At 56.5% G+C, this 26,815-nt stretch overlaps 3 protein-coding genes across 3 annotated transcripts; 2 read left to right on the top strand and 1 right to left on the bottom strand.

Moving 5' to 3' along the window:
• The first annotated feature begins 1,051 nt into the window (after nt 1-1,051).
• Nucleotides 1,052-9,977, top strand: SERPINE1 (serpin family E member 1). Its single transcript, XM_066570811.1, has 8 exons — nt 1,052-1,313; nt 2,392-2,619; nt 4,902-5,096; nt 6,519-6,717; nt 7,549-7,649; nt 8,342-8,428; nt 9,191-9,274; nt 9,713-9,977. Exons 1-8 carry the CDS (start codon nt 1,052-1,054, stop codon nt 9,748-9,750), a joined length of 1,194 nt encoding a protein of 397 aa, XP_066426908.1. The 3' UTR covers nt 9,751-9,977.
• A 536-nt stretch (nt 9,978-10,513) lies between these two features.
• Nucleotides 10,514-20,675, top strand: AP1S1 (adaptor related protein complex 1 subunit sigma 1). The gene is made up of 5 exons (XM_066570753.1): nt 10,514-10,581; nt 11,525-11,703; nt 14,397-14,505; nt 16,203-16,340; nt 20,103-20,675. The coding sequence occupies exons 1-5, from the start codon at nt 10,579-10,581 to the stop codon at nt 20,148-20,150; spliced, it is 477 nt and encodes a 158-aa protein (XP_066426850.1). The 5' UTR covers nt 10,514-10,578; the 3' UTR covers nt 20,151-20,675.
• A 1,625-nt stretch (nt 20,676-22,300) lies between these two features.
• On the bottom strand, nt 22,301-25,901 carry VGF (VGF nerve growth factor inducible). The gene is made up of 3 exons (XM_066570653.1): nt 25,809-25,901; nt 25,317-25,341; nt 22,301-24,061 (listed from the first exon to the last, which is right to left on the bottom strand). Exon 3 carries the CDS (start codon nt 24,054-24,056, stop codon nt 22,368-22,370), a length of 1,689 nt encoding a protein of 562 aa, XP_066426750.1. The 5' UTR covers nt 24,057-24,061; nt 25,317-25,341; nt 25,809-25,901; the 3' UTR covers nt 22,301-22,367.
• Nucleotides 25,902-26,815: the final 914 nt, after the last annotated feature.

The following is a 26,815-nucleotide window of genomic DNA, read 5'->3' on the forward strand; positions in this document are numbered from 1 at the left end:
GGGAACGGGAACAGAACCGGGACACCGGGAACGGGACCGGGAACGGGACCGGGACATCGGGAGCTGGACATCGGGAGTGAGACCAGGACAAGGACCGGGACATTGGGAACGAAAACGGGACCGGGACCGGGATCAGAACCGGGACATCGGGACCGGGATTAAAACACCGGGACCAGGACTGGGACATCAGGAGTGGGACCGGGACTGGTACCGGGATACTGGGAGTGGGACCGGAGCCGATTGTGAGACAGCGGAACCGGGAGTGAGAGCAGAGAGAGGTGAGGGGACTGCGGGACTGGGACTGGGACCGGGAATGGGATTGGGATTGGGACTGGGAATGGGAATGGGAATGGGAATGGGATTGGGAATGGGACTGGGAATGGGAATGGGAATGGGAATGGGATTGGGAATGGGACTGGGAATGGGAATGGGACTGGGATTGGGATTGGGAATGGGACTGGGACTGGGACTGGGAATGGGATTGGGATTGGGACTGGGACTGGGAATGGGATTGGGAATGGGATTGGGAATGGGACTGGGAATGGGATTGGGAATGGGACTGGGACTGGGAATGGGATTGGGATTGGGACTGGGAATGGGATTGGGACTGGGAATGGGACTGGGAATGGGATTGGGACTGGGAATGGGACTGGGAATGGGACTGGGAATGGGATTGGGATTGGGACTGGGACCGGGAATGGGATTGGGAATGGGATTGGGACTGGGAATGGGACTGGGAATGGGACTGGGACTGGGAATGGGATTGGGACCGGGAATGGGAATGGGATTGGGACTGGGAATGGGACTGGGAATGGGAATGGGAATGGGATTGGGACTGGGACCAGGACGGGGACTGGGTTTAGGATTGGGACTGGGAATAGGACTGGGATTAGCACCGGGGGTGACACCAGCACTGCCCCCCCCCCTGGTGCCACCCCAAGTGTCACCCCAGCATTCCCAGTGTCCCCAAATGCCCCCAATGTCCCCCCAAATGTCCCAAATTTCCCCCCAATGCCCCCAATGTCCCCAATGTCCCCAATGTCCCTGCAGGATGCAGATGACCCGGGTGGCCCTGGTGGCCCTGGTGGCCCTGGTGGCCCTGGCGGGCTCAGAGCCACCAGACCCGGCCGGGATGGCCCAGCTGGTGACGGATTTTGGGCTGCGGCTGTTCCGGGCGGCGCTGGAGGCCCGAGGTGACACCAACGTCATTTTGTCACCCTACGGGGCCACCTCGGTGCTGGTGGCCCTGCAGGTGGCCACGGCCGGGAGGGGACGGCGGCAGCTGGAGGAGGCCATGGGCTTCAGCATCGACGGTGAGGGGACACTCGGGGACATTGGGGACATTTTGGGGGGAATTGTCACCATTGGGGACATTTTGGGGACACTGGGGACGTTGGGGGTGGGGCTGAGGTCGCCGGGGACAGGGTCACTGACCTCACCTCGGGGTCATTGTCACCACCGGGGCCATTGTCACCATGGAGGGCGGGGATTTGAGGTCACTGTCCCAATAAAGGGACACCTCGAGGTCATTGTCCCCATTGGGGTGGGATTTGGGGTCATTGTCACCATGGGGACACCTCGAGGTCATTGTCCCCGTTGGGGCCACTCTGGTGTCCCTGTCCCCATGGGGGTGGGGTCCTCGTCCGTGCCTCAGTTTCCCCGTTCCCTGACTCAGTTTCCCCATCCGTGCCTCAGTTTCCCCATTCTCTGACTCAGGTTCCCCATTCCTTGCCTCAGTTTCCCCTCAATTTGCCCCCATCCGTGCCTCAGTTTCCCCTCAGTTTCCCCATTCCGTGCCTCAGTTTCCCCATTCCGTGCCTCAGCTTCCCCTCAATTTACCCCCCTCCGTGCCTCAGTTTCCCCATTCCCTGACTCAGTGTCCCCTCAGTTTCCCTGCTCCGTGCCTCAGTTTCCCCCCATCCGTGCCTCAGTTTCCCCATTCCGTGCCTCAGTTTCCCTACTCTGTGCCTCAGTTTCCCCCCATTCCGTGCCTTAGTTTCCCCTCAGTTTCCCCGCTCCGTGCCTCAGTTTCCCCATTCCGTGCCTCAGTTTCCCCACTCTGTGCCTCAGTTTCCCCCCATTCCGTGCCTCAGTTTCCCCGTTCCGTGCCTCAGTTTCCCCATTCCTTGCCTCAGTTTCCCCTCAGTTTCCCCCCATTCCGTGCCTCAGTTTCCCCTCAGTTTCCCCGCTCTGTGCCTCAGTTTCCCCACTCTGTGCCTCAGTTTCCCCCCATTCCGTGCCTCAGTTTCCCCATTCCGTGCCTCAGTTTCCCCATTCCTTGCCTCAGTTTCCCCTCAGTTTCCCCCCATCCGTGCCTCAGTTTCCCCTCAGTTTCCCCATCCGTGCCTCAGTTTCCCCATTCCGTGCCTCAGTTTCCCCGTTCCTCCGCAGCCCCGGGGGTCTCGGCCGCGCTGCGGGGGCTGCGCCGGGCGCTGCGGGGTCCTCACACCCTGGAGGTGGCCCAGGGGCTCTTTGTGGCCCCGGGGGTGGCCCTGAGGGGTCCCTTTGTCACCCGCCTGGCCACGGCCCTGGGGCCCCGCGGCCTCGCCCGCCTGGAGCTGCGCAGCGGGGAGGGGGCGCGGAGGGTCCTCAACGCCTGGGCCAGGGCCAGGACGCGCGGTGAGACCCCCGGGATTGGGGATTTGGGACCCCCGGGATTGGGGATTTGGGACCCCCGGGATGGGGGATTTGGGACCCCCGGGATTGGGGGATTGGGGGATTTGGGGTGTGAGACCCCCAAGATTGGGGATTTGGGGATTTGGGGATTTGGGGATTTGGGGATTTGGGGATTTGGGGATTTGGGGATTGGGGGATTTGGGACCCCCGGATGGGGGATTTGGGACCCCCGGGATTGGGGATTTGGGACCCCCGGGATGGGGGATTGGGGGATTTGGGACCCCGGGATTGGGGGGATTTGGGGAGGGGAATTTGGGGTGTGAGACCCCCGAGATGGGGGATTTGGGACCCCCGGGATTGGGGATTTGGGGATTTGGGGATTTGGGGAGGGGGCGCGGAGGGTCCTCAACGCCTGGGCCAGGGCCAGGACACGCGGTGAGACCCCCGGATGGGGGATTGGGGGATTTGGGACCCCCGGGATTGGGGGATTTGGGGATTTGGGGATTTGGGGATTTGGGGAGGGGGCGAGGGGACCCCTTTTGGGGGAGGATCAGTGGATTTGGGAACCCCCGGGACCCCTTTTATGGGGAGGGGGCGAGGGGTGCAGGGTCCCTCCTTTTTGGGCTCAATGGGGGTTTTTTTGCTATTAATGGGGTTTTATTGGTCTCAATGGGGTTTTTATGGGGTTCTCAATGGGGTTTTCTTGCTCTCAATGGGGTTTTCTTGTTCTCAATGGGGTTTTTATGGGGTTTTATTGCTCTCAATGGGGTTTTCTTGCTCTCAATGTCGTTTTTATGGGGTTTTCTTGCTCTCAATGGGGTTTTATTGTTCTCAATGGGGTTTTTATGGGGTTCTCAATGGGGTTTTATTGTTCTCAATGGGGTTTTATGGGGTTGTCAATGGGGTTTTAGGGGATTTTATTGCTCTCAATGGGGTTTTATAGGGGTTTTCCTGCTCTCAATGGGGTTTTTATGGGGTTTTCTTGCTCTCAATGGGGTTTTCCTGCTCTCAATGGGGTTTTTATGGGGTTTTCCTGCTCTCAATGGGGTTTTTATGGGGTTTTATTGCTCTCAATGGGGTTTTATTGTTCCCAATGGGGTTTTATGGGGTTTTCCTGCTCTCAATGGGGTTTTATTGTTCCAAATGGGATTTTATGGGGTTTTCTTGCTCTCAATGGGGTTTTATTGTTCCAAATGGGATTTTATGGGGTTTTCTTGCTCTCAATGGGGTTTTTAGGGGATTTTATTGTTCTCAATGGGATTTTATGGGGTTTTCTTGCTTTCAATGGGGTTTTTATGGGGTTTTCTTGCTCTCAATGGGGTTTTCCTGCTCTCAATGGGGTTTTTATGGGGTTTTCTTGCTCTCAATGGGGTTTTATTGTTCCAAATGGGATTTTATGGGGTTTTCTTGCTCTCAATGGGGTTTTATTGTTCTCAGTGGGGTTTTATGGGGTTTTCTTGCTCTCAATGGGGTTTTATTGTTCTCAATGGGGTTTTATGGGGTTTTCTTGCTCTCAATGGGGTTTTATTGTTCTCAATGGGGTTTTATGGGGTTTTCTTGCTCTCAATGGGGTTTTATTGTTCTCAGTGGGGTTTTTATGGGGTTTTATTGCTCTCAATGGGGTTTTATTGTTCCAAATGGGATTTTATGGGGTTTTCTTGCTCTCAATGGGGTTTTTAGGGGATTTTATTGTTCTCAATGGGATTTTATGGGGTTTTCTTGCTCTCAATGGGGTTTTCCTGCTCTCAATGGGGTTTTTATGGGGTTTTCTTGCTCTCAATGGGGTTTTCTTGCTCTCAATGGGGTTTTTAGGGGATTTTATTGTTCTCAATGGGATTTTATGGGGTTTTCTTGCTTTCAATGGGGTTTTTATGGGGTTTTCTTGCTCTCAATGCGGTTTTCCTGCTCTCAATGGGGTTTTTATGGGGTTTTCCTGCTCTCAATGGGGTTTTATTGTTCTCAATGGGATTTTATGGGGTTTTCCTGCTCTCAATGGGGTTTTATGGGGTTTTCTTGCTCTCAATGGGGTTTTATTGTTCTCAATGGGGTTTTCTTGCTCTCAATGGGGTTTTATTGTTCCCAATGGGGTTTTATGGGGTTTTCTTGCTCTCAATGGGGTTTTATTGTTCTCAATGGGGTTTTATGGGGTTTTCCTGCTCTCAATGGGGTTTTATTGTTATCAATGGGGTTTTTATGGGATTTTATTGTTATCAATGGGGTTTTTATGGGGTTTTCCTGCTCTCACTGGGGTCCCCTGCCCCTGCTGACCCCGCGGTGCCCCCCAGGGCTGGTGTCCGGCCTGGTGCCCCCGGGGGCGCTGTCCCCCCGGGTCCGGCTCTTGGTGGCCTCTGCCGAGTTCTTCGGGGGCTCCTGGGGGGTCCCGTTCCCGCCCGGCGCCACCCGGGCCCGGCCCTTCCTGCGCCCCGACGGCTCCGAGGCCGCCGTGCCCATGATGGCCACAACGCTGAGGCTCAGATGCGGTGAGGGCGGCACCGGGGGGCACCTGGGGGGTACCTGGGGGGCCTGGGGCACTTGGGGGGCATCTGGGACACCTGGGGGGTACCTGGGGGGCCTGGGGCACTTGGGGGGCATCTGGGGGGCATCTGGGGGCATCTGGGGGCACCTGGGGGGCCTGGGGCACTTGGGGGGTACCTGGGGGGCATCTGGGGTGTATGTGGGACAACTGGGGGGCACCTGGGGGCACCTGGGGGGCATCTGGGGCATCTGGGGGGCATCTGGGGGGTACCTGGGGGGCACTTGGGGGGCATCTGGGGGGCATCTGGGGGGCACCTGGGGGGCACCTGGGGGTATCTGGGGGGCCTGGGGCACTTGGGGGCACCTGGGGGGCATCTGGGGGGCACCTGGGGGCACCTGGGGGGCATCTGGGACACCTGGGGGGCCTGGGGCACTTGGGGGTACCTGGGGGGCATCTGGGGGGCACCTGGGGGGTACCTGGGGGGCATCTGGGGGTATCTGGGGGGCCTGGGGCACTTGGGGGGTACCTGGGGGGCATCTGGGGTGTATGTGGGACAACTGGGGGGCACCTGGGGGCACCTGGGGGGCATCTGGGGGGCATCTGGGGCATCTGGGGCACCTGAGTGTCACCTGTGTGTCAGCTGTGCATTACACACTGCGTTATCTGTGTCACCTGTGTGTCACCTGTGTCACCTGTGTGTTACATACTGTGTCATCTGTGTCACCTCTGAGCCCTCCAACGCCCCCCTGTCTGTCCCCGTGTCCCCCTGTCTGTCCCCGTGTCCCCCTGTCCATCCTCCTGTGTCACCCTGTCCGTCCCCTTGTCCCCCTGTCTATCCGGATGTCCCCTCTGTCTGTCCGTGTGTCACCCCCTGTCCCCCTGTCCATCCCCGTGTCACCCTGTCCGTCCCCATGTCCATCCCTGTGTCCCCCTGTCTGTCCGGATGTCCCCCTGTCCATCCCCCTGTCCCCTCTCACCCCCACCGCCCCGGTGTCCCCGATGTCCCCAATGTCCCCAATGTCCCCCAAATGTCCCCAAATGTCCCCAATGTCCCCAATGTCCCCAATGTGCCCAATGTCCCCCAATGTCCCCAATATCCCCATTGTCCCCAATGTCCCCAATGTCCCCAAATGTCCCCAAATGTCCCCAATGTCCCCAATGTCCCCAATGTGCCCAATGTCCCCCAATGTCCCCAATATCCCCATTGTCCCCAATGTCCCCAACATCCCCAATGTCCCCGGTGTCCCCAAATGTCCCCAAATGTCCCCAATGTCCCCAAATGTCCCCAATGTCCCCATTGCCCCAAATGTCCCCAATGTCCACAATGTCCCCAACATCCCCAATGTCCCCAATGTCCCCAACATCCCCAATGTCCCCATTGCCCCAAATGTCCCCACTGTCCCCAATGTCCCCGATGTCCCCCCAGGCGAGTTCGAGTCCCCCGGGGGGGTCCCGTTCCTGGCGGCCGAGCTCCCGTACGCGGGGGGGGAGGTGGCGCTGCTGCTGCTGTCGCCCCTGGGGCGCCGCGTCCCCGTCGCCGCCCTGGCGCCGCTGCTGGACGCCCGCGGCGTCACCGCATGGGTGGCACAGCTGCGGCCCGCGACGCGCGAGCTGGCGCTGCCACGGTGAGAGCGGGGGGACAGCGGGGACATTGGGGGCAATGGGGGCAATGGGGGACATTGGGGGGATTGGGGGGTTTGGGGACATTGGGGACATTGGGGGCAATGGGGGACATTGGGGGGATTGGGGGGTTTGGGGACATTGGGGACAATGGGGGGATTGGGGGGATTGGGGACACTCTGGGGGGTTGGGGACATTGGGGACAATGGGGGGATTGTGGGGTTGGGGACATTGGGGACATTGGGGGGACATTGGGGACAATGGGGACATTGGGGAGATTGGGGACATTGGGGACATTGGGGGGACATTGGGGACACTCTGGGGGGTTGGGGACATTGGGGGGATTGGGGACATTGGGGGGACATTGGGGACAATGGGGACATTGGGGGGATTGGGGACATTGGGGAGACTGGGGACATTTGGGGCAATGGGGCACTGGGGACATTGGGGACATTGGGGGCAATGGGGACAATGGGGGATTGGGGACATTGGGGACAATGGGGGCATTGGGGGCAATGGGGACAATGGGGGGACATTTGGGACACTCTGGGGACAATGGGGACATTGAAACAATGGGGGCAATGGGGAGACATTGGGGACATTGGGGGGATTTGGGACAATTGGGGACAATGGGAACAATGGGGGCAATGGGGCGATTGGAGACATTGGGGGAAAAATGGGGGGAAATTGGGAAAAATGAGATTTGGGGACATTGCAGGGACATTGGGGACATTGGGGACACTTTGGGGTCACTCCGGGGACATTTTGGGGACACTTTGGGGACACTTTGGGGACATTTTGGGGACACTTTGGGGACACTGCCACCCCCGTTCCAGCTTCTCCCTGGAGACCTCCTGGGACCTCCGGGGTCCCCTCAAGGCTTTGGGGATCCTCGACCTCTTCGACCCCGAGCGCGCCGACTTCTCCCCCATGACAGGTGACGCCCCCAATGTCCCCAAATGTCCCCCCCAAGGTCCCCCCCAGTGTCCCCAATGTCCCCAATTGTCCCCAATATCCCCCAATCCCCCAATGTCCCCAAATGTCCCCAAATGTCCCCAATGTCCCCAAATGTCCCCAAATGTCCCCAATGTCCTCAAATCCCCCAAATGTCCCCAAATGTCCCCAAATGTCCCCAATGTCCTCAAATGTCCCCAAATGTCCCCAATGTCCTCAAATCCCCCAAATGTCCCCAAATGTCCCCAATGTCCCCAATGTCCCCAAATGTCCCCAACGTCCCCAAATGTCCCCAAACATCCCCAAATGTCCCCAATGTCCCCAATGTCTCCATTGTCCCCAATGTCCCCAAATGTCCCCAATGTCCCCAATGTCCCCAAATGTCCCCAAATGTCCCCAATGTCCCCAAATGTCCCCAAATGTCCCCAATGTCCCCAATGTCCCCAATGTCCCCAATGTCCCCAAATGTCCCCAATGTCCCAAATGTCCCCAAACATCCCCAAATGTCCCCAATGTCCCCAAATGTCCCCAATGTCCCCAATGTCCCCAAATGTCCCCAAATGTCCCCAATGTCCCCAAATGTCCCCAATGTCCCCAATGTCCCCAATGTCCCCAATGTCCCCAAATGTCCCCAATGTCCCAAATGTCCCCAAATGTCCCCAATGTCCCCCCCAGGTGAGGAGCAGTTGGTTCTGGGCCCGGTGCTGCAGAAGGTTCGGATGGAGGTGACCGAAAATGGCACCGAGGCGGCCTCGGCCTCAGGTTTGGGGCATTTTGGGGCATTTTGGGGCATTTTGGGGAATCTGGGAGATTCGGGGAATTTTGGGGAGATTTTGGGGGTTTGGAGGGTTTGGGAGTTTGGGGATTTTCGGGGGGAATTTGGAGGATTGAGGGGATTTTGGGGTTTGGGGAGATTTGGGGATTTAGGGGAGATTTGGGGGGTTTGGGGGGATTTGGGGGTTTTGGGGATTTTGGGGAGCTTTGGGGGGTTTGGGTAACTTGGGGGGGGTGGGGATTTTGGGGATTTTGGGGGAAATTTGGAGGGTTGGAGGGATTTGGGGGTTTGGGGGATTTTGGGGAATTTTGAGGGGTTTTGGGGTTTGGGAGACTTTGGGGATTTTGGGGCGATTTTGGGGATTTTGGGGGATTTGGGGAATTTTTGTGGGGGGATTTTGGGGAGTTTGGGGATTTGGGGGCATTTGGGAGAATTGTGGGGGGAGTTTGAGGGATTTGGGGGATTTTGGGGGAATTTTGGGGGGGATTTTGGGGGGAATTTTTGGGAGGAATTTTGGAGGGATTTTGGGGGGAATTTGGGGGGAAATTTTGGAGGGATTTTGGGGGGAATTTTGGGTGGAATTTTAGGGAGAATTTTGGAGGGATTTTGGGGGGAATTCTGGGGGGAATTTTTGCGGGGTTTTGGGGGGAATTTAGGACGATTTCGGGGTTTTGTGGGATTTGGGAGTTTTGGGGACATTTTGGGGTTTTTGGGGGGGGGGTCTCACTGTGCGCCTCCCCCCCCCGCAGCTGCCGTGGTTTATTCCCGCATGGCCCCCCCCGAAATCATCTTGGACCGACCCTTCCTCTTCCTCATCCGCCACCGCCCCACAGGTTTGGGGCATTTTGGGACAATTTGGGGGATTTGGGGGCAATTTGGGGTTGTGGGGGGATCTGGAGGATTTCGGGGTTTTGGGGCAATTTTGGGGGATTTTGGAGGGATTTGGGGTTTTTGGAGATTTGGGGATTTTGGGGATTTTGGGGGGGGGATTTTGGGGGGATTTTGGGGGGATTTAAGGGATTTTGGGATTTTGGGGAGTTTGCGGATTCAGGGGGGATTGGGAGATTTGGGAGGATTTTGAGGGATTTGGGGAGATTGGGGGAGATTTGGGGGATTGGTGACGTTTTGGGGGAATTTCGGGGGTTTTGGGGGAATTTTGGGGGAATTTTCGGGGGATTTGAGGGCTTTTGGGAGATTTTGCAGAATTTTGGGAGTTTTGGGGATTTTGGGGGTGTCTCGGGTGCTCCTGACCCCCCTTTCTCCCGCCATAGGCGCCGTTCTCTTCGTGGGGCAGGTGACGGAGCCCTGAACACCCCAAAATTGGGACACCCCGAAACTGGGGACATCCCAAAATTGGGACAAGCTGAAATTGGGGACACCTAAAAAAATTTGGGTCCTGTGGGGTCTGTGGGAGCTGTAATTTATCGTTGAGAGTTTAATATATAAAATATATTGAATGTAATAAATTTATGAAATATATAAAATATAATAAATTTATGAACTATATAAAATATATAAAATATATTAAATTTATTAAATTTATTAAATCTATAAAATTTATTGGTGGTCACTCCAAACCGCGGCCGCGGGGTCCCTCCTGTCCTGGGGTTGTTTCAGTCCAACCCCAGAACCCCAAATTTCCCCTTTTTCCCCCCAAATCCCCCTCCGTTACCATAGCAACGCCTCCGTAGCAACCGTTACCCGCCAGCGCCGCGTTGCCAAGGCAACAGCCCCGCCCCCTTCGCCTTAAACCACGCCCCTTCCCCGTTACCACGGCAACACCCGCCCTGTGCCGGGAAGCGCTCCCCGGTTACCGTGGCGACAAACCCCGCCTACTCCCCGTTGCTATGGAAACCCCCCGCCCTATCAGCGGTAAACCGCTCCCTAAACCACGCCCCTTGGACGGTCGCTATGGCGACACGCCGCGCCCCGGCGCATGCGCGGTGACGTCACACCCGGAAGCGGCGGGCCCGGCGCGGCGCTGCCGGAGGCGCGGAGCGGCCCCGTCCGACCCCCCCCGACCCCCGGGACCCCTCCGGGACCCCCTCCCGGACCCCCCCCGACCCCTCCCCGACCCCTCCCCGAGCCCCCGGGCCCGGCTTCGGCCGCGGCCCCTCCCCCCCCGGGACCCGGCGCTATGGTGAGCAAGGGGGGAGGGGCGGCGGCGGTCACGTGGTTGGGGAGGGGGCGGTCACGTGGGAGGGGAGGATTGAGGGGGGGTGACCTCGGTTGTGGGGTGACCTTTGACCTTTGGGCACGTGACCCCCGGGGTTCCCACGGGTGGCGGGGGGGGCGAAGGGACCGAGATTTTCCCGGGGTTCCATCCCACGTGACCTCACCCCTCTCCCCCCACCCCTTGCCGGTGGCACGTGACTGTGAAGACCCCTCCCCCCAACCCCAAAATCCCCCGAAATCTCCCCAAAATCCATCCCCAACCCCAAAATCCTCCCAGATCTCCCCAAAATCCATCCCTGGAGCCCAAATCTCCCCAAAACTTCCCCAAATCCCATCTCAGTCCCTCTCAGTGACCCCAAATCTCCCAAACTCCCCCAAATTCCCCCAAGCCCCTTCCCGGTTGCTCCCAGTCATCCCAAATCCCCCCAAAATCCCCCCAAAATGTCACAAAACCCCCTCAAATCCCCCCCCAAACCCCCTCCCAGTCCCTCCCAGTTGCTCCCAGTCCCTCCCAGTTGCTCCCAGTGCCCCCAAATCCCCCTAAAATGTCACAAACCCCCCCCAAATCCCCCCCGAAACCCCCTCTCAGTCCCTCCCAGTTCCTCCCAGTCCTTCCCAGTTCCCTCCCAGCTCCCTTCCAATCCCTCCCAGTTGCTCCAGTGACCCCAAACCTCCCAAAACCCCCCTAAAACTACTCAAAACCCCCTCCCAGTCCCTCCCAGTTGCTCCCAGTCCCTCCCAGTCCCTCCCAGTTGCTCCCAGTTCCCCCCCCAGTGCCCCCAAATCCCCCCAGAATGTCACAAAACCCCCCCAAATCCCCCCCCAAGCCCCCTCCCAGTCGCTCCCAGTTGCTCCCAGTCCCTCCCAGTTCCCCCCAGTTCCCTCCCAGTGACCCCCAGCCCCCCCAGATGCGGTTCATGCTGCTGTTCAGCCGCCAAGGGAAGCTGAGGCTGCAGAAGTGGTACCTGGCCACGGCCGACAAGGACAAGAAGAAGATGGTGCGGGAGCTGATGCAGGTGGTGCTGGCCAGGAAGCCCAAGATGTGCAGCTTCCTCGAGTGGAGGGACCTCAAGGTGGTCTACAAGAGGTAAAAAAAACAACAAAAAACCACCCAAAAGAATGGTCAAAAGTGAGGTTTGGTCACCAAAAATAAAATGGAAGTGTTGAGGGAAAATCGGAAAATAAAAACCCCAAAAGAATGGTCAAAAGTGAGGTTTGGTCACCAAAAATAAAATGGAAGTGTTGAGGGAAAATCGGAAAAAAAACCCCAAAAGAATGGTCAAAAGTGAGGTTTGGTCACCAAAAATAAAATGGAAGTGTTGAGGGAAAATCGGAAAATAAAAACCCCAAAAGAATGGTCAAAAGTGAGGTTTGGTCACCAAAAATAAAATGGAAGTGTTGAGGGAAAATCGGAAAAAAAACCCCAAAAGAATGGTCAAAAGTGAGGTTTGGTCACCAAAAATAAAATGGAAGTGTTGAGGGAAAATCGGAAAATAAAAACCCCAAAAGAATGGTCAAAAGTGAGGTTTGGTCACGAAAAATAAAATGAAAATGTTGAGGGAAAATCGGGAAAAAAAATAAACTAAAAGAATGGTCAAAAGTGAGGTTTGGTCACCAAAAATAAAATGGAAAAGTTGAGGGAAAATCGGAAAAAAAAACCCCCAAAAGAATGGTCAAAAGTGAGGTTTGGTCACCAAAATAAAATGGAAAAGTTGAAGGAAAATCGGAAAAAAAAAACCCCAAAAGAATGGTCAAAAGTGAGGTTTGGTCACCAAAAAAAAATAAAATGGAAGTGTTGAGGGAAAATCGGAAAAAAAAAACCCCAAAAGAATGGTCAAAAGTGAGGTTTGGTCACCAAAAATAAAATGAAAATGTTGAGGGAAAATCGGAAAAAAAAACCCCAAAAGAATGGTCAAAAGTGAGGTTTGGTCACCAAAAATAAAATGGAAAAGTTGAGGGAAAATCGGAAAAAAAAAACCCCACAAGAATGGTCAAAAGTGAGGTTTGGTCACCAAAAATAAAATGGAAAAGTTGAGGGAAAATCGGAAAAAAAAACCCCAAAAGAATGGTCAAAAGTGAGGTTTGGTCACCAAAATTAAATGAAAATGTTGAGAGAAAATCGGAAAAAAAAAAAAAACCCCGGGGTTTCGCGGCAAAAAAAAAAAAAGGGAATTTCTGAGCCAGAGATTGAGGGGTTGGCCATGGTTGGGTTGACCATGGTTGGGTTGACCATGGTTGGGTTGACTGTGGTTGGGTTGACCATGGTGGGTTGACCTTGGTGGGTTGACCATGGTTGGGTTGACCATGGTCAATTGATCATGGTTGGCTTGACCATGGTTGGGTTGACCATGGTGGGTTGACTGTGGTTGGGTTGACCATGGTTGGGTTGACTGTGGTTGGGTTGACCATGGTTGGGTTGACTGTGGTTGGGTTGACCATGGTGGGTTGACCATGGTTGGGTTGACCATGGTGGGTTGACCATGGTTGGGTTGACCATGATATATTGACGTTCATGAGCTGACCATGGTTGGGTTGATCTTCAGGAGTTGACCATGGTCGGGTTGGCCTTCATGACCATGGTTGACCATGGTTGGATTGATCATGATTGGGTTGATCATGGTTGGCTTGATTGTGGTGGGTTGACTGTGCTTGGGTTGACCATCATGGGTTGATCTTCAGGAGTTGGTCATGATTGGGTTGACCATGATAGATTGACCTTCATGACCATGGTTGACCATGGTTGGCTTGACCATGGTTGGGTTAACCTTCATGAGTTGACCACGATGAGTTGATCATGATGGGCTGACCGTGGTTGGGTTAACCTTCATGAGTTGACCACGATGAGTTGATCATGATGGGCTGACCGTGGTTGAATTGACCATGATGAGCGTGACCATGTTTGGGTTGACCATGGTGGGTTGATTGTGGTTGAGTTGACCGTGATGGGTTGATCTTCATGGGTTGATCATGATGGGTTCACCATGGTCAATTGATCATGGTTGAGTTGACCATGGTTGGGTTGACCATGGTAGATTGACCTTCATGAGTTGACCGTGGTGGGTTGACCATGGTTGAATTGACCACGATTGGTTGACCATGATTGTCTTGACCACAATGGCTCAACCACCCTTGTCTTGACCATGGTGACCCCTGGGTTCTCCTTGTGGCCACATCTCCATGCCACGATTGGTCCTGGTGGCCATGGGGACATCCCCACCTCCATGTTGGGTCCTGGTGGCCATGGGGACATCCCCACCTCCACCATTGGTCCTGGTGGCCTTGGGGACATCCCCACCTCCATGTTGGGTCCTGGTGGCCATGGGGACATCCCCACCTCCATGGTGGGTTCTGGTGGCCATGGGGACATCCCCACCTCCATGTTGGGTCCTGGTGGCCATGGGGACATCCCCACCTCCACCATTGGTCCTGGTGGCCTTGGGGACATCCCCACCTCCACGTTGGGTCCTGGTGGCCATGGGGACATCCCCACCTCCATGGTGGGTCCTGGTGGCCATGGGGACATCCCCACCTCCACGTTGGGTCCTGGTGGCCATGGGGACATCCCCACCTCCATGTTGGGTCCTGGTGGCCATGGGGACATCCCCACCTCCATGGTGGGTTCTGGTGACCATGGGGACATCCCCACCTCCATGTTGGGTCCTAGTGTCCATGGGGACATCCCCACCTCCACGTTGGGTCCTGGTGGCCTTGGGGACATCCCCACCTCCACGTTGGGTCCTGGTGGCCTTGGGGACATCCCCGCCTCCCGATGTCCCCCAGGTACGCCAGCCTCTACTTCTGCTGCGCCATTGAGGGCCAGGACAACGAGCTGATCACGCTGGAGCTCATCCACCGCTACGTGGAGCTGCTGGACAAGTACTTCGGCAGCGTGAGTGGGGACACGGCCCGGGGGGACACCACGGGGACATCCTGGGGACATCCTGGGGACACCAGAAACATCTCAGGGGAGATCCCGGGGTCGTCAGGGACACCGGAAACATCTCAGGGACATCTCAGGGACATCCTGGGGGCACCAGGGACACCTCAGGGTCACCAGAAACATCTCAGGGACATCTCAGGGACATCAGAAACATCTCAGGGACATCCTGGGGTCATCAGGGACACCCTGGGGACATCTTGGGGGTCACCAGGGACATCTCAAGGACACCAGGGACATCTCAGGGTCACCAGGGACACCTCAGGGTCAGCAGGGACATCTCAAGAACATCAGGGACAGCCCAGGGTCACCAGAAACATCTCAAGGACATTGGGGACATCCTGGGGTCACCAGGGACATCTCAAGGATATCAGGGACACGTCAGGGACATCCTGGGGTCATCAGGGACACCCCAGAGACATCAGGGCCACCTCAGGGCCAGCAGGAACATCTCAAGGACATCAGGGACACGTCAGGGTCACCAGGGACATCTCAAGGACATTGGGGACAGCCCAGGGTCACCAGAAACATCTCAAGGACATCAGGGACGTCCTGGGATCACCAGAAACATCTCAAGGACACTGGGGACACGTCAGGGACATCAGGGACACCTCAGGGTCAACAGGGACATCTCAAGGACATTGGGGACACCTCAGGGACATCTCAAGGACACCAGGGACATCTCAGGGACATCCTGGGGTCACCAGAAACATCTCAAGGACACTGGGGACACGTCAGGGACATCAGGGTCACCTCAGGGCCAGCAGGACCATCTCAAGGACATCGGGGTCACCTCAGGGCCACCAGGAACATCTCAAGGACATCAGGGTCACCTCAGGGCCACCTCAGGGTCACCAGGAACATCTCAAGGACCTCAGGGCCACCTCAGGGCCACCAGGAACATCTCAAGGACATCGGGGTCACCTCAGGGCCACCTCAGGGCCACCAGGAACATCTCAAGGACATCGGGGTCACATCAGGGTCACCAGGAACATCTCAAGGACACATCAGGGTCACCTCAGGGTCACCAGGAACATCTCAAGGACATCAGGGTCACATCAGGGTCACCTCAGGGCCAGCAGGAACATCTCAGGGACATCAGGGACACGTCAGGGTCACCAGGGACACCTCAGGGACATCCTGGGGTCATCAGGGGAACCCCAGAGACATCAGGGCCACCTCAGGGTCACCAGGAACATCTCAAGGACATCGGGGACACCTCAGGGTCACCTCAGGGCCACCTCAGGGTCACCAGGAACATCTCAAGGACATCAGGGTCACCTCAGGGACATCAGGGTCACCTCAGGGTCACCTCAGGGCCACCTCAGGGTCACCAGGAACATCTCAAGGACATCGGGGACACCTCAGGGCCAGCAGGAACATCTCAAGGACATCAGGGCCACCTCAGGGCCACCTCAGGGCCACCAGGAACATCTCAAGGACATCGGGGTCACATCAGGGCCACCTCAGGGCCACCAGGAACATCTCAAGGACATCGGGGTCACATCAGGGCCACCTCAGGGTCACCAGGAACATCTCAAGGACATCGGGGTCACATCAGGGCCACCTCAGGGCCAGCAGGGCCACCCCAAAGTTCCCTGGCAGGCCCCGGGTGGCCCCAGGAGCCCGCGGTGTCCCCGTGCCGGCAGGTGTGTGAGCTGGACATCATCTTCAACTTCGAGAAGGCCTACTTCATCCTGGACGAGTTCGTGATGGGCGGCGAGATCCAGGACACCTCCAAGAAAAGCGTCCTCAAGGCCATCGAGCAGGCGGACCTGCTGCAGGAGGTGGGGACGCCCCGGAAATCACCAAAAAACCCCCCAAAAAATCCTCAAAAAATTAAAAAAAAAAAAAAAAATCCCCCAAAAAAATCAACAAAAAATCGACAAAAAATCAACAAAAAATCCCCCTAAAAAAATCCCCAAAAAAATCCCCCGAAAAAATCCCAAAAAACCCCCCAAAATCCCCTAAAAATCCCCCCAAAAAATCCTCAAAAAATTAAAAAAAAATCAACAAAAAATCAACAAAAAATCCCCCTAAAAAAATCCCCAAAAAAAATCCCCCAAAAAAATCCCAAAAAACCCCCCAAAATCCCCTAAAAAATCCCCCCAAAAAATCCTCAAAAAATTAAAAAAAAAAAATCCCCAAAAAAATCAACAAAAAATCAACAAAAAATCCCCCAAAAAATCCCCAAAAAAATCCCCCCCCAAAAAAATCCCCTGAAAAAATCCCCCAAAAAAATCCCAAAAAAACCCCCAAAATCCCCTAAAAAATCCCCCCAAAATCCCCCCAAAAAATCCAGAAAAAAAACCAAAGAAAAAAATCCCCTCCCAAAAAAATGACCCCCCCCAAAAAATCACCCCCAAAAAATCCCCCCAAAAAAAATCCCCAAAAAATCCCCCACAAAATAATCCCCAAAAAAAGAACAAACCAAAAAATCCCCCAAAAATCCCCAAAAATCCCCCAAAAAATCCCCCCCAAAATAATCCCCCAAAAAAAAATCCCCAAAAAATCCCCAAAAAATCCCCCCAAAAAATCCCCCCCAAAAAATCCACCGGGAGGGGTTGGAGAAACCAAAAATCCACGGGGAGCTGCTGCAGGAGGTGGGGACGCCCCGAAAATCACAAAAAACCCCCAAAAAAATCTTTAAAAAATCCCCAAAAATCCCCTAAAAAATCCCCCAAAAAATCCCCTAAAAATCCCCTAAAATTCCCCTAAAAAATCCCCCCAAAAAATCCCAAAAAATCCCCTAAAAAATCCCCCCAAAAAATAAAAAAAAAATCCCCAGAAATCCCCTAAAAAATCCAAAAAAAAACCAAAAAATCCCCCCAAAAATCCCAAAAAATCCCCTAAAAAATCCCCCCAAAAATCCCAAAAAATCCCCTAAAAATCCCCCAAAAAATCCCAAAAAATCGCCCCAAAAAATCCCAAAAAATCCCCTAAAAAATCCCCCAAAAATCCCCAAAAAATCCCCAAAAATCCCCCAAAAAATCCCCAAAAATCCCCTAAAAAATCCCCCCAAAATAGTCCCAAAAAATCCGAAAAAATCCCCTAAAAAATCCCCAAAAAAACCAAAAAATGCCCCCCCAAAATCCCCTAAAAAATCCCCCCAAAATCCCCCCAAAAAATCCAGAAAAAAAAAACCAAAGAAAAAACTCCAAAAAAAATCCCCCCCCAAAAAATCCCCCCCAAAAAAGAACAAACCAAAAAACCCCCCAAAAAATCCCCCCAAAATAATCCCCCCCCCAAAAAAACCCCAAAAATCCCCAAAATAATCCCCAAAAAATCCCCCAAAATCCCCCCAAAAATCCCAAAATTTCCATGGGGAGGGGTTGGGGGCACCCCAAAATCCTGGGGGGGACCTTGTAGAGTTATGGTGGCCCCGAAATTCCTTTATGGACCATCCGTGGGGTGGGGGTGACCCCGAAATTCCGTGGGGAGGGGGGCGAGGACCCCCCAGACTGGGATGGAACCCCCAAACTGGGACCAAACCCCCCCAAACTGGGATGGACCCCCCCAAACTGGGATGGACCCCCCAAACTGGGATGGAACCCCCAAACTGGGATGGACCCCCCTAAACTGGGATGGAACCCCCAAACTGGGATGGACCCCCCCAAACTGGGATGGACCCCCCAAACTGGGATGGACCCCCCCAAACTGGGACAGAGCCCCCCCAAACTGGTTTGAATCCCCCCAAACTGGGTTGGAGCCCCCCCAAACTGGTTTGAATCCCCCCAAACTGGGATGGACCCTCCAAACTGGTTTGAACCCCCCCAAACTGGTTTGGAGCCCCCCCAAATTGGTTTGAACCCCCCCAAACTGGTTTGAATCCCCCCAAACTGGGTTGGAGCCCCCCCAAACTGGTTTGAACCCCCCCAAACTGGTTTGGGCCCCCCCCGTTTTGCTGCAGAGCTCGGGGGGGGCCCCTCGGGCGCTGCAGGGAAATGAGTCACAGCTGCGGTGGCACCGGTGGCGCTGTCACCCCCTGTGCCACCCCCACCCTGTGACACCCCCCCCCCGAACATGTGACACCCCCACCTGTGACACCCCCCCCGAACATGTGACCCCCCCCCGAACATGTGACCCCCCCCCCGAACATGTGACCCCCCCCCGAACAGGTGACACCCCCACCTGTGACACCCCCCCTGTGTCACCCCCACCCCCCCAAACAGGTGACGTCACCAGTGTCACCTCCTGTGCCACCCCCACCCTGTGACACCCCCCCCCGAACATGTGACACCCCCCGAACATGTGACACCCCCCAAACAGGTGACACCCCCACCTGTGACACCCCCCCTGTGACACCCCCCCTGTGTCACCCCCACCCCCCCAAACAGGTGACGTCACCAGTGTCACCTCCTGTGCCACCCCCCCGTGCCACCCCGACTGTGACCCCCCCCCCCAAACATGTGACACCCCCCCCCCCCAGTGTCCCCAAATGCCTCCCCAATGTCCCCAACCCCCCCCCCAGGATGTCACACACACCCCCCCCCCCCAAACAGGTGACGTCACCAATGTCACACCCCCCCCCCCCCCCCAGACACGTGACACCCCCCAGGTGTCCCCAAATGCGTCCCCAGCGCCACCCCCCGAACAGGTGACGTCACCAGTGTCACCTCCCCTTTGTCCCCGCCCCTTTTTCCCCCAAATTTTGGGGTTCACTCTCCCCTTTTCCCCCCCTAAATTTTGGGGTTGGTTCCCCCCCTTTTCCCCCCCCAAATTTTGGGGTTGGTTCCCCCCGATTTTGGGGTTGGTTCTCCCTGATTTTGGGGTTGGTTCCCCCCCTTGTACCCCCAAATTTTGGGGTTTGTTCCCAACTTTCCCCCCGAAATTTTAGGGTTGGTTCCCCCCCTTTTCCCCCCAAATTTTGGGGTTTGTTCCCAGCTTTCTCCCCCAAATTTTGGGGTTGGGTCCCCCCCTTTCCCTCCAAATTTTGGGGTTGGTTCCCCCCCTTTCCCCCCAAATTTTGGGGTCTTTCCCCCCCAATTTTAGGGTTGGTTCTCCCCTTTTCCCCCCAAATTTTGGGGTTTGTTCCCAGCTTTCTCCCCCAAATTTTGGGGTTGGTTCCCCCCCCCTTTTCCCCCCAAATTTTGGGGTTTGTTCCCAGCTTTCTCCCCCAAATTTTGGGGTTGGTTCCCCCCCCCTTTTCCCCTCCCAAATTTTGGGGTTCGTTCCCCCCCTTTCCCCCCAAATTTTGGCATCTTCTCCCCCAAATCTTGGGGTCCAACCCCCGCAAATTTTGAGGTCCAACCTCCCCCCAAATTTTGGGGTCTTCTCCCCCAAATGTTGGGGTTCAACCGCCCCAGATTTTGGGGTCATTCCCCCCAAATTTTAAGGTCCACCCCCAGCTAATTTTGGGTTCTTTCCCCCCAAATTTTGGGATCTTCTCCCCCAAATTTTGGGATCTTTCCCCCCATATTTTGAGGTGTTTTCCCCCCAAATTTTGGGATCTTTCCCCCCAAATTTTGGGATCTTTCCCCCCCAAATTTTGGGGTTCTCCCCCCATTTCCCCCCTCCCCAAATTTAACCCCTTCTTTCCCCCCCCCCAGGAGGACGAATCCCCCCGGAGCGTCCTGGAGGAAATGGGGCTGGCGTAGCCCCCCCCGAAAACCCCCCCAAAATTTTTGGGGACCCCCCCCCCCCGAAATTTTGGAACCCACCCCCCCCCAAATTTTTGGGGACCCCATGGGACCAAATCCCAGCCTGGAGAAAAACGGGGGGAGGGAGGGGCCGCCCCCCTATGGCCCCCCCAAATTGTAAATATATCTATAAAGGGGGAGGGGTGGGGGGTCCCCAAAAATCTTTGGGGTCCCCAAATTTATTTTGGGGTCCCCAAATTTATTTTGGGGGGGGTTCCCCAATTTTTTTTTAGGGTGGGGGTCCCAAATTTGGGAGTTTTCCCCCCAAATTTCCCATATTTGGAGGGGATTCCTTTGAAGGTTCCCCCACCCCGAATTTTTTGGGGATCCTCCCCCCCCCAAAAAAAAAATTTTTGGGGACCCCCCCTCAAATTAAATTTTTAGGGACCCCCCCTCCCCCCTCAATGATGGGACCACGGAGCCAAAAAGAAAAAAAAAAGGAAAAAAATTTAAAAATTTGGAATAAAATCTGTGGAGATTGGAGCTGAGCTTGGTGATTTGGGGGGGTTTAAAAATGGGATTTTGGGGGGGCCCATTTGCTCCTTTTTGGGGTTATTTTATCCTTTTTTGGGGCATTTTGTCATTTTTGGGGTTATTTTATCATTTTCGGGGTTATTTCGTGTTTTTGTGGGTTATTTTATCCTTTTTTGGGGTTTTTTTTAATCACTTTTTGGGGTTATTTTACCACATTTTGGGAGTTATTTTGCTCCTTTTTTGGGGTTATTTTATCCGGTTTTGGGGTCATTTTGTAATTTTTGGGCGTTATTTTATCATTTTTTGGGTTATTTTATAATTTTTGGGGTTTTTTTTAGTCCTTTTTGGGGTTATTTTACCACATTTTGGGAGTTATTTTTGCTCCTTTTTTGGGGTTATTTTATCCTTTATTTGGTTTCTTTTTTTATCCCTTTTTGGGTTATTTTACCCCTTTTGGGGGTGATTTTACTCCATTTTGGGGACTATTTTCCCATTTTAGGGTTCTTCTACCTCTTTTTTGGGGTAATTTTACCCCTTTTGGGCTTTTACCCCAATGAGGGCAGAATTTACCCCTTTTTGGGGTCATTAATTCTCTTTTTAAGGTCATTTATTCCATTTTTGGGTTCATTTCTTCCCTTTTTGGGTTCATTTCTTCTCTTTTTTAGGGTCATTAATTCTCTTTTTGGGTTCATTAATTCTCTTTTTGGGTTCATTTATTCTGTTTTGGGTTCATTTATTCCCTTTTTGGGGTCCATTTATTCCCTTTTCAGGTTCATTTATTCCCTTTTTGGGTTCATTTCTTTCCTTTTGGGGCCATTTATTCCCTTTTTGGGTTCATTTATTCCCTTTTTAGGGTAACTTATTCCCTTTTTGGGTCATTTTTTCTCTTTTTTAAGGTGATTTCTTCCCTTTTCGGGGTCATTTCTTCCCTTTTTGGGGTCATTTCTTCCCTTTTTGGGTCATTTATTCTCTTTTTTAAGGTCATTTATTCTCTTTTCGGGTTCATTTATTCTGTTTTGGGGTCATTTCTTCCCTTTTTGGGGTCATTTCTTCCCTTTTTGGGTTCATTTCTTCCCTTTTTGGGGTCATTTCTTCCCTTTTTGGGGCTGTTTTACCCCTGGGGAGGGGGCAGGAGGAGCCCCCGCCCCCCCAAAAAACGGGAGGAACTCGTACTAAAATAGTCGCTTTTATTCGTTAGCAAAATTAGTGATTGGGGGGTTATTTACAGACAACCCCCCCGCGGGGAACTGGGAGGGACTGGGAGGAACTGGGATAAACTGGGAGGGAACTGGGATAGACAGGGAGGAACTGGGAGGGACTGGGATGGACTGGGATAAACTGGGATGGACTGGGATGGAACTGGGAGGGACTGGGAGAAACTGGGAGGGAACTGGGAGGGACTGGGAGAAACTGGGAGGGAACTGGGAGGGACTGGGAGGGAACTGGGGCCCAAGGGTGACAAACTGGGAGCGGGACTGGGACAGGACTGGGATTAACTGGGAGGGAGGAGGAACCGGAACCATGAGACCGGGACGAGGGGTGGGAACTCCACAATCAGAACTGGGACGAACTGGGACGAACTGGGAGGGGACAACACACCCGAGCACGGATGGGGGGGGAGGGGAAGGGGGTGGGGGGGGGGGGGGTTGGGGTTTGTTTTATTTTTTTGTTTTTTGGGGGGCGGGGAACCCCCCCCAAAACTCAGGGGTACCCGCGGGGGGGGCTCCCCAAAACCCTCTCCAGGAATTTCTGCACCTGGCGCTCCCTCAGCGGGGCCGGGGGGCGCCGGGGCAGGAAAGTCCTGGCCGGGATCGGCTCCGGCGGCCGCGCCCTGGCTTTGGGGACGCGCCCCGGCGGCTTCGGCAGCGGCGGCGGCGGCGTCTCCTCCTCATCCTCCTCCTCATCATCATCATCATCGTCGTCATCCCCGGGCGGCGCCGCCGCCCCCGCCACGGCCGCCAGGGCCATGCCCATGCCCGTGGCCGCCGCCGCCTCCTCCTCCTTGCGCTTCTGCTCCACGTCGTGGATGATGTCCACCACGTCGTCGGCCGGCAGGTGCAGCCTGCTGGACAGCTCGATCAGTTGGTCGATGGTGCCGGGGTCCAGCTCGTCCACCTCGGCCGGGTCCTGCGGCGACGCCTCCTCCGAATCGCCGGCGGCCGCCTCCGAGGATGACGAGGACGGGGACGAAGGCGCCGCGATGCGGTTGCCCCGGTGGCCCCGCGCCGGGAGGATCTCGTTGTCCTCCAAGCCGCCGTTGCCGTCGAGGTCCTGGAAGCCGCTCCTGATCTTGAAGGCGTCGCCGAGGGCGTCGTTGGCCTTCAAGGCGGCCGAGTCCTCTTTGAGCTTGAAGCGCCGGTTGACCTTGAAGACCTCGTTGGCGTCGTTGGCGTCGTAGGCGCCCTTGTAGGCGTCGAGGTCGTTGAACCTGTCCTTGGGTTTGTAGGCGTCAAAGTCGTCGTTGAGGTCGTTGCCAAAAGCAAATCTGTCCCTGGTCCTGTAGGCCTGGCGGTCGCCGAGGTCATCGTTGAGGTCAAACCTGTCCCTGGTCCTGTAGGTCTGGTGGCCGTCGAGGTCATCGTTGAGGTCGTTGCCAAGGCTGAACCTGTCCTTGGTCTTGTAGGCGCCAAGGTCATCGTCGAGGTCATCGCCGAGGCCAAACCTGTCCTTGGTCCTGTAGGTCTGGTGGCCACCGAGGGCATCGCCGAGGTCATCGCCGAGACCAAACCTGTCCTTGCCCTTGCGGCCACCGAGGTCATCCTCGAGGTCAAGACCAAACCCATCCTTCCTCTTATAACCCCCAAACTCCTCACCGACCTCATCCTCCTCTTCTTCACCGCCAAACCCATCCTTCCCGTCCCCAAACCCTTCCTCCACCTCCTCCTCCTCCTCCTCGGACCGTTTATCCTCGGCCACGGCGCCTCCGGGCCCTCTCAGCAGGTACCGCAGCAGAAGATCCGAGGCCAGGTCGGCCAAACGCTCCTCCTCGGCCGCCGCCTTCCTCGCCGCCTGCGCCTGCCGCCGGCTCTCGGCCAGCTCCTGGTAGCGCCGCTCCAGCAGCCGATGCTCCAGGCTCTGCTGCTGCCGCAGCTGCCGCGAGCTCGCCCAGCCCAGCTCCCGCTCCCGCTCCCGGTCCCGCTGCCGGTCCCGCTTGGCCTCGGCGCGGAGCCGCCCCAGCTCCTGCAGCTCCTTCAGCACCTCGGAGCGCGGCGGCGGCGGCGGCGGCAGCGGGGAGCGCTTGGACACCGAGTGAGGGCCGGGGGTGGCGGCGGCGGCGGCGCTCGGGGCGGTCCTGGGGGGCTGCGGGGTGGGCTGGGGGCGGCTCTGGACGAGGAGGGTGATGGAGAGGAGGAGGGCGGCGCTGCGGAGGGGGCGAGGAGGGGGCGCCATGGTGCCTGGGGGGGGGGGAGGAGGAAAGAAAAGGGGGGGGTGAGAGCTGAAATTTGGGGTGGGAGGGGGTCCCCGAGCACCGCCCGGGTGACGTCATTGACCCCTCCCCACCTCACAGCGTGGGGGTGTCCCCACCCCACCCCATCCCCCCTCCCCAGCAGGGGTTTTGTCACTCTGGGGTTCCCAAGGGACCCCAACCCCCCATGTCCCTCATGTCACCCCCCGTGTCCCCCTCGTGTCCCCCCAAGGACCCCCAGGAACCGCCCCCCCCCAAGGGGACACAGGTGTGAGCACACGGAACACGGGTGCAGGTGTGAACACTCACGGAACACACACAAAACACACACAAAACACACACAGGTGCAGGTGTGAACACTCGGATGTGAACACACAGGTGTGAACACACAGAACGCACACACAAGTGTGAACACAGGTGTGAGGAGCACACAGGTGTGAGGAGCACACAGGTGTGAGCACACAGGTGTGAACACACAGAACGCACACACAGGTGTGAACACACAGAATGCACACACAGGTGTGAACACACAGAATGCACACACAGAACGCACACACAGGTGTGAGGAGCACACCTCCTGAACACACAGAACACACACACAGGTGTGAACACTCGGGTGTGAACACACAGGTGTGAACACACAGAACACACACACACAGAACGCACACACAGGTGTGAGCACACAGGTGTGAACACACAGAACGCACACACAGGTGTGAACACACGGGTGTGAACGCTCAGGTGTGAACGCACAGGTGTGAGCACACACGGAACACACACAGGTGTGCACCCCAGGGGAATGCACACACACACACACACACAGAACACACACAGGTGTGAGCGCCTGGGGAACACCCACACACACACCCACACACAGTGTGACACACTCACGGTGACACAGGCGTGACGCATGGTGACACGTGCAGAGGGTGACACACACAGGTGACACACACGGGGTGACACACGGTGACACTCACAGGGTGACACACGCATGGTGACACACAGGGGGTGACACACTCACAGTGACACACGCACAGGTGTGAGCACCTGGGGAACACTCACACGCACACGTGACACACGCAGGGTGACGCAGGGTGACACACACGGTCCCAGGCAACGAACACGGGCAGACAGGTGTGCGCACACACACACGCGCACACACACACACACAGAGAACACGCGTGGAACGCACAGGTGTGAACGCACAGGTGTGAACGCACCTGGATCACACAGGGAAAACGCACCTGGAGCACACGCGTGTGAACACACCTGGAGCGCACACCCGGGTCACACCCACACACCCGGGTCACACCCACACCACACCCCCCCCCCGCCCCACACCTGTGAGCGCGCCCGGCTCGCGCGCACGCGCGCACGCCTGACCACGCCCACTCCCGCGCGCGCGCCGAGCCCCCCACGTGCGCGCGCGCTCCCCCGCACGTGAGCGACCCCTCCCCCCCCCCTCCCTCCCCCACCTTCCCACTCCCCCCACGGCCACACCCACGCGGATCCCGCCCTTCCCCCCTCCCCCCCCCCCTTCGGGATCGCCCCCCACGCGCGCCCATCCCCCCCCCTCCCCCTCCCCGCGCGCCCACGCGCTCCTCGCAGCCCTCCCCCCACCCCCACATTCCCGCCCCCTCCCCCACCCTAAAAAAAAACCCCATGGGGCGGGGGGGACCCCACCCAATCTCCCCTCCCCACCCACCCCAAAACCCAAATGGGGAGGGGGCTCCTACCGGCTCCGGGGGGGTCTCGGCCGATCCGAGGGGGTCCCCCCCCCTTTTCCAGCCTGGGGGGGGGCGGTGCTCGGTGGGGGAGGGGCGCCAAAAATTGGCGGGTGGGGGGGGGTCTTGAAGAAAAGTGGGGGAGGGGTCTCCAAGCGGGGGAGGGGGGACGGGAGGGGGTCCCGATAAGGGACGGGGGGGAGGGGAGGGGGGGGAGGGGGCTCAGGTGAAGGGGAGGGGTCGCGGTGAGAGAAGGGGGGAAGCGAGCGGGGGGAGGGGTCGCGGTGGTCTCGCCGCCGTCTCGCCCTTCAGCACCGCGGACAGCGCCGGCTCCGCCCCCTTTATACGCGCGGGGGCCCCACGTGGGGGGTCTCCGATGACGTCAATGGCCCATTCATAAAATCCGGCCGGGCCCGGGGAATAAAAAAAAAAAAAAAAAAAAAAAAAGGGGTGGGGTCGTGGAGGGGGGGGGGGGAGGGGGGAACCTCGCGCATGCGCAGAGAGCCCCGCCGCGGAGGGATGAATGAACGCGGGGGGATGAATGGGCGGGGGGAGGGGAGGGGGGGGTGGGGCGGGGCTGGGGGGTGAATGGGGTAGGGGTGGAGGGGGGGGGGATGAATGGGGTGGGGGATTAATTGGGCTGGGGGATGATTAATGGGGTGGGGGGGTTAAATTAAATGGGGCTGGGGGTGATTAATGGGGTGGGGGGGTTAAATTAAATGGGGCTGGGGGTGATTAATGGGGTGGGGGGGTTAAATTAAATGGGGCTGGGGGATGATTAATGGGGTGGGGGGGTTAAATTAAATGGGGCTGGGGGATGATTAATGGGGTGGGGGGGTTAAATTAAATGGGGCTGGGGGATGATTAATGGGGCTCGCGGGGTATGAATGGGGCTGGGGAGAATGGGGGGGGTTAAATGGGGCTGGGGGTTATGGGGTTGGGGTGGGTGATTAATGGGGTGGGGGGGTTAAATGGGGCTGGGGGGATGAATGGGATTGGGGGGGTGAATTGGGGCTGGG

The sequence above is a fragment of the Molothrus aeneus genome, unplaced genomic scaffold (genome assembly GCF_037042795.1).
Source record: "Molothrus aeneus isolate 106 unplaced genomic scaffold, BPBGC_Maene_1.0 scaffold_30, whole genome shotgun sequence".
NCBI lineage: Eukaryota > Metazoa > Chordata > Aves > Passeriformes > Icteridae > Molothrus > Molothrus aeneus.